The 15005-nt window shown below is 34.6% G+C and overlaps 1 protein-coding gene across 1 annotated transcript in view; it reads left to right on the top strand.

Moving 5' to 3' along the window:
- LOC119642733 (protein tincar) overlaps nucleotides 1–7659 on the top strand; it is a 240533-nt gene extending 232874 nt beyond the window's left edge. Inside the window, exons 8-10 of the mRNA XM_038042000.1 lie at nucleotides 714–1218; nucleotides 5686–6310; nucleotides 6545–7659. Coding sequence (XP_037897928.1) covers nucleotides 714–1218; nucleotides 5686–6310; nucleotides 6545–7396 — 1982 coding nt within the window. The 3' untranslated portion in view covers nucleotides 7397–7659. The remainder of the gene's footprint in view (nucleotides 1–713; nucleotides 1219–5685; nucleotides 6311–6544) is intronic.
- The last annotated feature ends 7346 nt before the right edge of the window (nucleotides 7660–15005 follow it).

The following is a 15005-nucleotide window of genomic DNA, read 5'->3' as shown; positions in this document are numbered from 1 at the left end:
TGAAAATTAGTTTTTAAGAAAGCAAAAGAAACAAATACCGTTTTTGAACATATATCGCAGATTTACCTAAGATATTTGCACGCAAAATGGGAAATTTAAATATAAATATCGTGTAACGTATACCCTCTTAGGGCGCTCGTGTCTGAGAGGTTACGCAAAATTCGTTATAAGCCGAACGTAATTTCTTTTCGGTTTCCATTTTACAACAAAGTTTAACAGCAATTACTAACGCAAAGTGTGCTCACTAAACTGTAAAGGATTTTAGAAAGACATCAAGAATGCATCTGGCTAGCGGTGTTCTAGTATGTGCATGAAAACGGTTTTAACTTTGCAGGTGTATAGATGTGTATAAGGGTGATTGTGTATATACGGCTATAAGTTTACGGTTACAACTGACATTGGACGATTTTAATCAAAAGTCAATTCAGCAATTTGAATTTAATTGAACTCAGGCTCGCACACATACACACACACACACACAGTCAAACTCATACGTGGACATGCACACAGTGAAATTTGACTAAATATTAAAACTTGCCTTTATCCATAAGTATGAAAGAATAGGGAAGTACATATGGGTTGCGTATATACATATATATATATATATATATATATATATATATCAAATTTGCATGTGTGTATATAAGTGATTTAAGCGTTCGTTCATTATTTACTTTTGGTTTGATTTTCAATTTGCTTCCGTCTCTTTGCAGCTCTCGTTAGTGTTATGCATCTTTTACTGTGGATTGTCATATGGTTGGGTTTATCAGCCAAGCGAAGATGGAGCTTTAAATTACCACCATTAGATGCTTATGGTATTATAGGGAAGGCCACAACTCAGCCTTTATTAATGCATAATAGAGGCAGTCTTACGAGTAGTGCACAACAAGGAGGCAATCTAAATGCCGCCACTGCTGTAAGCAACGGTTCCACCATAGCTGGTGGTGGTGGCGGTAGTTTAGAGCAAAAATCAAACATTGTTGGCGGTGTCGGTGGCAGCTTAGTTAGTGGAATTGGTAGCGTTATGGGTACGGGCAATCATCACCTTAGCAATACATCAAGCAGTGATGTGGTCAGCGGAACGCCAGCCGATGATATTTATTGGCCAAAATTAACGCCCAGTTCACCAAAATTGAAAGTAACATTTAATGAAGTTCCGAGTACGTCTGACGATGATCAACTACTAATTGGTGACCATGAACAAAACGATGGCAAGCGGTAAAAAAAATCGTTTTTTAGCTAAAATAGAACAAAAAAAAAACTAATTTTTCAGAAAGAAAAAACTCAAACAAAATTAAAAACCACTATCACTGAACGCACAGTGTAGGGTATTGTGTTATTGCTCAATAACAAAACCTTGAAAAAAAGATAAAAAAAATGCATTATACCTTTCATTTACCTTCACCCACCTTTTTAAACAATTAATGCTTTTTTATTAACAGTTATTGTTTTTATTTCTGTATAAACAGTAACAAAAAGCTCCCCTGAATTTTGTAAAATCTTCTTTTGCACGTTTTTATGTTAATCACACATTTATCTTTTGTTCTTCAAAAAAAAAAAAAAAACAATTACATAGTTTGATCAAAAATTAACAAGAATTTTCAAATTATTTCACGCTTTATATACCGCGATAACAAGTTGCATAATGTTCAGGATTTTTTCTTATTTTTTAAGAGTTATCCGAGGGTATTCTAGAACTTTTGTTTTATAAACAAAGTTAAGTGTAAGAAGGCGTGAAAAATGTTAAAAACACGCTTCTGTGGACGGCACTTCTTCAGTCCCATTTCAAGCCTGTCACCTATGAGTGCGCACAGCATGGTAGATAGAACAACAGGGATTGCTGACGAGCTTATTCATAAATCACACACTTCCAGTAAGGCCGAAAAGCCTTTTGATAAGATAAAGTTTCCTTCGATGATGAAAAAATACAAGAAATCCTTCTTCGTAGCAGAAGAAGGGAAACTACAATATTCTTTAAAAAAAGTAAAGATTTCAGAAAATGATTTTTATTTGTAATTCAGGTACGAAACGGGTGATAGCAAAAATCCTGTTAAATTTTTCAAGAATTCTTTGGGAAACTTATTACCGTTACTTTGTCGCAATCAACGGATGACCGTGATCTGTTCGTGTCTAGCAAAATCATAAGAAAACGCAAAACACTACTTCTTTCAAGGGTAATTAAAATAAAAAGAATTAAAGAAAGAACATTGTATACGGGTAAGGCCAGCGATTAGATGCCCTACATCACTTTACAAATATAATTATTCACTAATTTTGGCAAATATACACCAAAAGTTACACATTACTTTCACGTAAAGGCATCTCCCTCATGAAAGCCCGCATGTTGCAGGAACCCTCATACCCAAAAAATAGACTAATCGGTCTAAATTCGCTAAAGTTGATGCCCATGTCAATTTACTATGACAAACTAATTTTCACCATGAAATATTAAAAAAAATTTTTTTTTTTTGACTATGTAAAGAGACAGTTTTTGTGGAAACGGAGAGAAGATTCAAAAATCCGCCCAAATTTTTCATACCAATTTAGAATATCTAAATACTACTACACAGCATATTGCATTTCTTTCCGTACGACGACTTTGAAAAATAGAACATTATATGGGGAATGGTCGAAAATTTTGAGCGATGCAAATAATTTTCAAGAGCGTTTGTCCTTGGGTCAAAGCATGTCAGTGTACCAAATTTCATCAAAAGGACTAAAAAATTGCGACTTGTAACTACAACACAAATTCACATGGATCAGACGGGCACACAAATAGGCGCGCATGCGGACCGAATCAGAACCGATCGGTATAATAAAAGGCGGGCCTATCTTAAGCCCTTTAACGTTTTACATACGTATGCACAAACTTCATTTACGGTGTACTACAATTGATGTACGGTATAAACATCCAACTCGCTACACCATTCTACAGTTCTTTAATTCATGACTTTTCATAATACTTGGAATGATCGAAAAGTGATCCGATCCGAACCATTTTCAGTAGCATTCGTTTTTGAACTGAAACACGTCAAGGTAACAATTCTTATCAAAATATCTGAAAAATTGCGAGCAGCAGTTTGAATACAAGAAAACAAGACGGGCAGTCGAACAAACACACAAGTTTCGAAATTACTTTCTGAAACGATCGGTATAAGGGAAGGCAGATGTTTTTCATATCCTTCTGAATGTTGCACACATCCCCACAAACTTAATATATATTTATACTGCAAATGGTGCAGAGAATTAAGAACTAATAAGCCGACCACGATAGACTAGTCTCTCAAACTGGAGCCCACTGGTTGTTGCAAAATTCTAAGACATCGAAGGGCATCTCTTGTAAATGAATTGGAATAATTTTAACAATATATGTATATATTTCGCAGAATAAAATCAGACAGATATTCTCGTTATTTTTGATCAAACCATAACCTTTTGTTCTAAATAAATTTGCAGCCATTAAATTGTTTTATTTATAATTTATTTCATTATGATTTTTATGGCATTTAATCACTTCTTTCGTTGTAAATAACTAAAAAGAAGAAGAAGAACCGTACGTTAAAATAAATTCTCGAAAATTTTTTGTGAGCCTTATCATCATATTTAATAAAGAAAAAAACAAGTAGAGAAAAATTAAAAAAAAAAAAAAAATTCAATTGCTGTTGTTGAGAAACAATTTTTGTTCCGCTTGTCGCCTGTTTTAGTAAAAACAAAAAAAAAAAAAAATATTTATTAATTTTTAATTTTTAGAATTTATTTTCATTTCCTTTTATTAACATATATTTTTTTTTTTATTATTTAAATCTAATTGCTAGCAATTTTTACTAATTTTTCATAATACCATCACACAGGTTTCTAACGGTCTGATCATACTTTCCGTTATCTTAGGATAATATAAATGTTGTAGGACTTCTAGAGCACGTAGTGTAGCTATTAAGTACCCGAACTCATTTTCATAGTGAACTACTGGACTACGGGACTATTGTACGAATAGAATAGAAATAAGGAACACACCTTTCCTGTATTATATCAGATTAGTTTCTACTAAGATAAAATACAACGCAAACCAATCAAAAAAACACTAATCTTAATCTTAATTTTTAACAATACTAATACTAAACGAGTAAAAATTCTTAGGTGATTTAAATGCGCTGGAACGATTTTCGTGACACTCTCATAAGTTGCTTTTGAATACTATAGCATGAGATGGTTCTCTATATAAAATTTCCGTGCGTACTTTTATAAGTTTTCTTTTAATATTCCATCAGATTTCTGTTCAGTTGATCGCCGATCAACCAAAAAAAAAAACAGTAATACCAAAACTACAAATCGAATCCAACTTAATAAGAGACTATATGCTGAAGAAAACAGTTCCTCCGATATTGCCACTTGACACTAGATTTTTACATTTATCAATGGAGGATGATTCTGTTAAACAGTCCACAAAGGCCAGAAAAGCAGAAAACTGCAGGGACCCCACAAAGTATATATACACATATTTGATCAGCATCAAATTCCGGATCGATTTAAGCATGTCCGTCTTTACGTCACTCCCTCTGTGTAATGTATCTTGACTGCAAAAATGAAGCTATCAAGTGCAAATTTGGTAGAAACATTGGAAGTTCTTGCGTGTAGATTGATATTGAAAATGGTCCATATCGGTCGAAGGGCATACCTACAGTACCACCTCCAAAAAAATTGGATTTTTGCATATTACTCAAAAATTACAGCAGATAAATGTACAAAAATTAAAACGTAAATTCTGTTGACGATGATGGGAAATAGGAAAATTGGCCACGCCTAGACAATATTATAGTGTATAAGATTGAAATTTATTTTTCAACATATTTATAATGCACGGAAGCAACCTTCAAAAACCACATGAAGTACATAAATTCTTGGCCAGTTTCAAATTCAGATTGCACTTAAGCAAGTCCATTTCTCTGTCTGTGCATCTGTCCACCTGCCCAGCCTTGTATCATGTTTGGTACACATCCTCCTATTCGCGGAAAGGAGGATATCGCCTACAAATTTGCAAAAGGGTTTGAAAATAACCCAAACACATCAAAGAATACGCCTACAATACTCTTACTATAAAGAGTCGCCCTTCAGAACACAACCTGCGATATGAAATAGTCATCAAGCGGTTGAACATTATATGTTGTATATATCCAAACTTCCCATTTTTCGTTCTGAGTCCGAAATGCAAAACTTGATACTTGACGCGAATCGAGTGCGAAGGTAAGCATATGGGAATCAAAAACAAAAAGTAAAACAATCTTGGAAAAAAGGACGAAGAAGCAAGAAAAAATCTGACACGCACACAAACTCACAGAAGGGAAGCGAACTCTTAGAGAGATGCATGCATAGATGCAAACGTTGACAGGCGGGGGAAAGAACATGTCAAAATCGGTTTAGAAATACACGCTGATCAAGTAGAATATACACCTTACATAAACCCATTATCGGTAAGTCCGGTATGAGAAAGTATGCATTTAATCTCGGGTTGTATGCTCACAGAAGTATTTAAACTAGAGTATCATGTGGCGTTAATTAAAACTTTCACAGAATTCTTTAATATATTTATTGTCTACTAAATGCTTGCGAACAACTCGTTCAATACATCTTATAATCATGTTTGAAATCAAAAATCATCTACATCCAGAGTTTTTTTGTGCTTTGTAGCGATTCGCCCTGTGGAACCACGGTATGTTTTACCAGTGCTACGGGGGAAATTGATGACGGAGAATACGCGACATTAAGATCTGCAACAGCAGCTACGGTCGTGGGCATAGCTGTGGGCAGTGGCAGTGGTGTGGCGAATAAAGGCGGCATTGGTGCTATGACGAAAACACACACACCGCCCGTTGGTGGTGTGAAAGTATTGCATTTAAGTGAATTTGACGAGCTGCCACCACCGCCACCACATATGATGTCTTCGATGACTATAACTAGCCACACGGCTACTGTAAGCGTTAATATCAATGCTAGTAATGTTGGTGGTGGTAGTAGCGGTAACAGTACGGTTGATTATGTCAATTGTACTGCTACTAGTGACGATAATATATCTGAAGAAGGCAAATTGTTGGCTTGTGTACGAGATGACAGTGTTACTTATGCTTCCACACGTGATTTGGAGCCACCACTTCCGCCACCGCCACCGCCCACACATAATCATCAACAACAGCAAACAGCAAACAAAAGGGCCCCCCATGCTATGCCCGAAGTTATGCAACTTTCTTCATCCCCCGAGCATCTAGTCAGTCCTTTAGCACCGGTCACCGTAACTGTACACACAAACGAAGCACATGTAAGTTCATTTATATGCATATGTGTTCGACACAGATTTATGTGCGACCGAAATGATTTTAACATACATGCTTTGGGTTGATATTTAACAACCACATAAATCACTGTAGCACTAACATTACTAATCTTTTGACGTGTTTTTTGTTTCCAAGGGAAAAAGTAAAGATTCTTATACTATTTTCTTGTTATTGTTTTTTCTGTCTCTTTTTTTTTTTTTGTACTTTTCCGTTTTAAGATTGCTTCTAGTTCAACACCACGCTGCATACGACGCGCTGATTCTGGGGTACCCCAAGAAGCTTTGACACCACGTAGTGATACAAATTCAACGGGCACAGAGAGTACAACGTCGCCGCCCGAGCGAGCGCCCTCCGAATCATCAAGCGGTGTTCATTCGGCTGAAGAGCGTGACGTTGAGGTTGTCATAAGGCCACGTGCTGCTTGCAAGCCTCCCGCTAAACCCCCACAGCCAGCTATACAAGAAGAGCCATACGGCCGTTGCACTAATATGCGCATGACCAGCTTCACTAGCAGCAGTAATACTAATAGCGCCACTTTGCCATTGCAGCGCACGGCCCCCGAACAGAAATTTGATTATTCTCAACATTGCAGCACTATGCCATTGCCTACAACTAATCAGCATAACTACAATTATCAGCAGAATCAAAATCAATCGAACGCCTATACAACATCCGCTCATTCCATGACTCAGTCGCACCACAATGCGGGCGGTGGTAATTTAAGCTCATTTAAAACTCCACTCTACGCGAATTCGGGAGTGGCATTGCAAGGACATTTCTCAGCTCAACCACCACCTCTGCCCCCGCCGCCGACAGTCACGCACACCGTGCTACCGAATGGAGCACGTTATTCAAATCCCAATAATATATTGAAACGTTTACCGCACGTCAAAACTGCCGAATCACCTTACGGTTATTCGGGCTTGGGGGCCGGCCATCATACGTTCGCAAAACCCGGTTACGAAAATAGCCTCGTTAACACCAGCATACCAGAAGATCGAGATTCAGCGAATTATTCCATGACCTCCGAGCAGGATTGTTTGTATGCCACTGCAAGTGCTTTGCAATAAAAATTCAATTCAATTACATATATATACTTCGCACATTGTAAATGAATCCTTTAACTAAGTGTCTACAAGATGAAAAAAACAAAAAAAAAAAGAAGCAAGTATGTTCCACAAGTTAGTAAACATTTTTAAGTTTTTTTATACTCCCTAACTACATATATACTTAAATACATCTATAAATGTATTCTAATGTATACCATTAATATTAATAATTTAAAAATTTCAAAAAAACAAAAATCTAATAACTAAGTTTAAATTAAATTTTATGCTTTAAGAGATGAAACTCAAATGAACACACACATACACAGACGCTGACACATGTACACATATGGACAAAAAAAAAAAAAAAAAAGAAGGAAAACGCAAAAAAAAAGTTCATAATTTATTATTATGATTTAGACACTAAATGAGGTGAGATAACGATTTATGTCAGTTACTGTAAAGTATTGTTCTTGCATGTAACATAATTATCGCATCCCTGTGAACAAAAAAAAAAAAAAAATTTTTATATTAATTACAAGCAAACTGTGCTTTGCAGAACGTACAATATGTTATAAGAAGAAAAAACTGAACGGTTGGAAAGGAGTGCAGCATCTAAGCACAAGGATGAGAGTGAACTTAGTTTTATAGCTTTTAATATTTTAGTAACCTTCGTGATTATTCATAGCAGAACTAATCTCTTTTGGTAAAAACTTTTTTAAAATTTCATGAGCAAAAAGTCTTCAGTCGAATGTGTCATAATCAACATTAGCAAATAATTTAAAAAATATAAAGAAAAAACTTTGATTTAAAACCAAAATTTTTTTAATACCCACCACTGGCAGTTATTGAAGCGTGAGAATGATTATATCGCAGTGTGTATGGATAAAAAACGCATAAATCCATAACATCTAAATGGAAAACCAACCAAGTATATTTTCTATCTTTGAGTCCACTATATGGAATCGATTAGAAATTTCATATCATTTGGCAGCGCTTCGTGTCCAATCTTATAAACGTCTGTTTGCTTGGTAATTGCAGACAGACAATTGCACCGATTTGATTGATTTTTTTACTTTCACAAGAAGAGCGTTTCTAAGAAAGTGTTTTATTGAAATGATTTATTGAAGTAAACGATTCTTTTGCTATTTATACCAAATGCTCAAAATTATTTTTATTTGTTTTTAAATCGAAGCTAGAGCCATTGTCCAGGCTGCAAATCTTGCTTGTAAAGCGAAACTTAAAACGACTATCATCGTAGATAGTTTGTCGGTCATAAAAACTATTCGCGACAGCTTAAATACCAACTGGGACAACATTACTAGGGTAAGGAGCACTGTTGCTACGTATGGATATAATGTTAAAATTTTTTTGGATTTCAAGTCGTCTTGATCTCTTGGAAAATGACCTAACAGACCTAGCGGTTAAATTCGCAGCTTCCGCATCGTTAATTATGGACGACATAATCGAAAAATCCGACCTTCAATAATATATTAGGAAAAAATTCAAGAGAAAAGTTGACGAAAAACATCGCTCTTTCCATCTCTATATTCAATGAACGTCGAGAAAATCAAGATGAAAACATTTACAAGAATACGAGTTAAGCATATTATTAAGAAATCTACTTCTCCGATCTGCGATTGTGGGCAAAATCTTACGGTCAACTTATGGTATACTTTCTGAATGGGAAATCCTTTCTAATATTCGAAAATTAGTTTTCGCAGCATCTAACCCTATGAAAATCTTGACAATACTTGGAGAACTTAATATCAATAAAATGTTTGACTTTATTAAAGCTACTAAACTAACCATCTAATCTACCTTAAAGAAAAAGAGCCGATAATCTTAGTTGCCAGTGTTCATCCTACTTTTAGTCCTAGAATTATTTTATTGGCTTAATTAATTTATAATAACAACAATAATATTTTTAAAATGCTTTTGGGACCATTGTTGAAAGTAATAAATACAATAGAAAACTAAGTATACCATGCGAGGCTTTCTTTAGAACCCGAAGAGAATAGAACATCCGCTTCGAGGCCACAACTGAAGACAACGGGACGTTGTCTCATTGCTCAGAGGGTCAGAGAGATGAGATTAATGCCTTTATAAAATTTGTTAGGATCCGAACACAATTTGATTTCGCGTTCTCTACCAGATTTTGGGGGCTAAAGGAAATCGGATACTTCATCTTCAACCCATTTTCAACAACCTAATGCAATAATTCCTCACGCTTAAAAAATGGAAATCTTTAGTCAATTAAGGTTAGCGTCTGATACGCTATAGCGATGATTTTCGCAGTATATTTCAAGTCCCAGGCGCAATCAGCTATCTCTTTCTAGGCCATAAGACAAACGAAGCAATATGACCGAATGCGATAATTTGTGCCGAATAAACTGAAATTATTTTTATGTCAATTCCAAAGACAATGGGAAAGTGTACCTGCGTACCAATATCAAATGCCAGATCATACAATGACGTAGCAATTCATAAGAGCCCGGGTGACCGCTCTCAATTTTCGAACTCCTGGTAACAATGGGATTCAGTTTTTCGGACAGAAATTTTTTTAGGGAGACTGTGATCGTAAGACCGTTCACTAATAGGGATTTAGATGTGTGTCGTCTTGTCCTAAAGGGAAAGAATGGTCCATGCTTATTGTGCTATTCTGGGCTTCAGGTGTAGTGGGGATGCTTAATTGGTAGTAAGCGTTCTATTCGCTAGGGAGGCCAGTTACAGCTACGTATTTAACAGCCACATCATCAAACATCGTAAGATTAAGCACTACTTACTGGGAGGTGTCCTCTTAAAAATAATAGAAAATGCCGTGCAATGGACCTCATATTAGTCTAAAATCGATTAAATATTATTAACCCTTTGCTTCCTTTACTTAACAATCGGCAATTCCGACACGAATTTCTCTAAATTTCAGATTTGCACTGAAAGACCTCTGCTGCTCCTGGAGACGTCTGCACAAAACACAGTAACATAAACATTGCTGGAAGGTTTGCACAAACATTTGGCTTTAAATCTGTCAAAGAAATAAAAATTTATTTAGGCTGAAATCTCCAATAATTATGTTATCTCTGCGATTAATAAATCCACAAAGCCTTTTGGCCGACTTCCAAAAAAGACCATCCCTTTATTCTTCAATTAAAGTGCTACTCGTCAAACTTTGCGTGAATACCGAATGATAAATAAATCAGTTTCATGCATTAAGAACGCACAGCTAATCACTGTTTAAGTAAATTATTAGAAAAAAAGCCTTAAAAATTTCTCGTCATGAAAACATTTAGTAAATGTTAAATTTATCGAAAAAAAAAAAAAATCCTATTCGTTCGAATGCATCATTATTCAAAGTTTATCACAATTGTTTAGTCAGTGCATACACTTAAATAAAATCCGCATGCATGAACATATATAGGCGTGCAGAGAGAAACTATGCGTTTATAGTGAATGTAATTCATGCCAGTCAAACCGCAAATTCATAAGTAAAACTACTGCGATAAGCTTTATTATGAAAGGACACAATTTGCACAAACAATTCATTGCTTACATTTAAGCGCCTTTCGATCTGATATGCAAGTATGCTTATGTAGGGGTGCGCATCTAAAGAGACACTAACATTCTTCAATAATGTAAGCGTATGAGTGCGTGAACGTATGTGTTATCATATAATGATGAGTTATAATAATATATGCAATATACTTATGCAAATTTAAATATTGTGTTTTCCACTTAATTCGCATGCACTCTTATAGACGTATACTCACCCAAACATGTGTGTGCGCACAGGCACACCACGATATTCTTTCTCTTCCACACCTTCAAAACCGACCATCTTTCTTGCTCTCGCTCTGTCTCTTTGTAATGCCTCGTAACGCATAGTGACTCAATTGCCAATATTGGGCATACGTTAACCCTATGCGGTCGGGCTAGTTTGCGGTATACTAGACGATGGTATTCATATAATAGAGAGCAGTAAATAAATTGGAATTGTTTTAGTTTAATATAATGTTATATATACATATATATATATATATATATGTTAGGTGTGCGTATGAATGTGTATAAACATATATATAAACATATTTACGTAAGTGGATATGTGGATTCGTGTCCATGCATGTTTAACTATACTATTGCATTATGGTTTTTGCGCTCTAATAAGGTAGAACGTAAAACTCAGTCATATCTGATAGAGAAACCAATTTTTGTTTCTTTTTTTCTTTTAAATTAAAACAAAAGTGATCAACTGAAACGAACAGGAAATTATTTTCAAATATTTTTCTGTAACATTATGATGATGGATGATTTGATTCTTAGAAAAGTGTGTTACCTTCTGGTGTACATTGGGCAAATATGTTGGCAAACAGCATAAGCAAGAATTTTGAACTTCTTATAGCAAATTATTTCGAGATACTATTCTTTCAAAAATTCTATCTGACGTATGAGTAATTTCACTTTCTTGTCTATTTATTATGTTTGTTGAAAAGAAATTCATACGTTCTGGGTGTCATCTAGAGAAGCCAATTTCATATTTTTGCTTGATATCTATCCGCGTTAATGCGGAAATCGAAAATGTGAATATTTTTAAAAAAATGTTGTGTCACAAACGTCTGCGACATTTGACATAAGTGCACACTGTATTGTTCTAACAAACATTAAATCGTTTTATATTCAGATGTTTTGAGAGTAATAATATATTAATCGATTTTCTTAAAAGTATTATTATTATTATTATTATTAATTTCGTTAGAGAAGCTCCTCTGTGCTTGTTGTGTACCTGTATTTTTAGTATTTTGCACTCAAGAAATTCGACTTAAACTCACCATCAATCATTTACCAAGTCGCATGGTGAAGAGGAAAGAAAGCAGTTCCCGCTCTTAACCGTCCAAGGCGTCAATTTTCACCACAAACTAACAGACAACTTATCCGAAAGTTGTTGTTCATCTTAAGTAGAGAATAAGTAGGTAGGGTAAGTGATTTTATACACCTGAAATTAGAAAATTCCGATCCAGTAAATATAAAATAGAACTTTGATACGGAATTAAAATTTAATTCATAAGAGTTATGAACGTACTAAAATTTGCACACAAAGCTTACATGGACACTTAAAAGATATCAAGGAAGGCACTCTATTGTTAAAGGGCAATTTGATATGTTTCGTACAAATGTCGAATGTTTCATGATTTGTTTTATTAAACAGAATCGACATATAGAAATTTTAAATCATCTTCAAAATGAAAAGAGAGATTATAGTTCACGTCACAAAGGATCCAGCAAAGTGCTTATTCGAAACAGACTATGGTAATGAAGATCGTTCAATGCAATATATAGGATTTAAGCGTAAATATATTGTTTGCAAAATTATACACCAATTAGCCTGAAAAAGGACTTTAGGAAGATTTTTTGTGGGTTACACAATACTGTGTAACGAAATAATAACGTAATTAAAGCGTTGTACTCTTAGGCGAGTTTAACATCTGTCACAGACAGGCCGACCGAATAATAACAATTTCTTCTCTATTTTTGATAAGAGGCGACTTTGGAGCAGACTCAAATTGAATGGGTATCTTCAAAAGTAACCAATCCGGAGTACATAGTGTTGGTAACCTACGAGATACAACATAGTTATCACTCGGAACTAATTTTATACACGTATACATATAATGACCTATAAACAAAAGTGCCTACTTGCGTCGCGATTTTATATTATGGCTAACATAAAAAAAATTTCATAAAGAAATTTCTCATAAAATTTTCTACAATTTATATACAATTTATATTTTAATCAAATAATATCATAATATATTTGATCTTCATTTTGAATTCTACTTAAAAAGAAAAATAAAGATTAAATACTTTATGCTAAAGGGTGCGCGAGGTCATCTAACGAATAAAAAAAATACTTTCTGAATAAGCTTTTACTTAACTTACTATGGATCACAAAATTTTATTCAGTGCGCGTTCATGTGATTACTCATAACAGCTACGGACGCTTAAGATTTTAATGTGTAAGGAATTGATTTTCTCACACGCCCTAAGCTTTTATATATAAAAAAAATTTGGTTATATAATTTACTTTGAATTTTTTTAACTTACTGTAATTCACGTTCCCTAAGCTCTCTTATTTGATACCCTTATCGAGGGGATTGTTAAGAAATGTTAACCGTTAATATCATCGCAGCAGCCATATTCACTTTAGCATTAATGCACATAACGTGCCACATTGTGCTCGCCAAGCCTATAAGATAGCCACGTCGACTCTCAAGAATTAACTGGCAGTTAAAAATTAACTGATCCATTTTGGGACATTTGCCAGATTTGCTTTAATGTTAGCACACATTGATTCTCGCATTCTACTCGGTAAACATTTTTATTTGATTGCACTGGTAAAAAAAACTCGAATCCTCCACTTTGTGGCGTCCATTTATTTACTTATTCTTAGACGGCCAATGAAAGGTTATGTGAAGAATGCCTTGTTTGCCTTATGAGTAACAAATAGAAAAGTTAAAAAAGCGAAAATTTGATCATTTATAAATTAGTGTAGGCATGGTCGATTTCTACAGTTTTTTATTTGACACGAAGAAGAAGAAGCGCGTTTAGCTTACGATTTTCTGTGGGCATGTCCTTCGACAAATTTAGTCCATTTTCATACCAAACGGCATGCAAGAACATACAGACACACAAATGAACAGACGTGACTAGATCGGTTCAGAATTTCACGCTGACCTAAGTTCTCCGCATTATCCTTTTGCGTGCTACAAGCGTGAGGACAAAATGAGCATACCCCCAACCTTTTCAGTGATGAATATAAAAATCCTGCCAAGAGCCACGTAAGCTGACAGGAACTAATCTCCTTTTCGCGCCTGTTTATTGCTTGATATTGAAACAAACAAGGTTCAAAAATTTTCATTGAAACGTATCTTACATACTCAATTCCATAAATCATATATGGAAATATCAAAGTCCGCCATTTTGTGCAATTTTTTAGTGAAATGGAATGTTTACCCAAAAAAATTACAAAAATTTCATCCTGTTGTTTCGTAAAAGAGAAAAAGAGATTGAGAATAAAAAATACGGCCGTGGTATGTTCCTACGTGTAAAAATGGCCTAATGGTATAAAGACTGGCATGATGGCATAAAAAATTGTTTTCAACTCAAATGTATCTACTGCTTAAATTTTATTTACAAAACAGACGTTTATATGTTAAGGTTGAACATCAGAGATCCAATGTATGTAAAATTGAAAGTGAAATACCACGTCCAATGCTGTGTACAATTCACTTATACATTTTCATATCACTGACAATATTTTAACAGTGACGAAGGCAAATAACACAACAACCCTATCTGCATCTAACGATCCCATCAATGTTTCCTACGAGCTACAACTTTAACTCAAAAATGAAATGTTAAAAAAATTAATGCTGAAAAATTTACTCAAGAGATTTCATGCCCTTTACTAATTTATTTATTCATTGGTCTATGCACGTTGCACATGAAATTCAGCTAAAATAAATCAATAACCGAATAAAAGTAAATGTAATACTAATTATTATTGAAAACTATTATAAAATATATGAGTAAAAGTAAAAAAAATAAATAAATTATTAGATGATCACCCACACATAAA

The sequence above is a fragment of the Glossina fuscipes genome, unplaced genomic scaffold, assembly GCF_014805625.2.
Source record: "Glossina fuscipes isolate IAEA_lab_2018 unplaced genomic scaffold, Yale_Gfus_2 257, whole genome shotgun sequence".
Taxonomy (NCBI): domain Eukaryota; kingdom Metazoa; phylum Arthropoda; class Insecta; order Diptera; family Glossinidae; genus Glossina; species Glossina fuscipes.
Note: the sequence above shows the minus strand (reverse complement) of the source record. Positions and strands in the feature narration are given on the sequence as shown.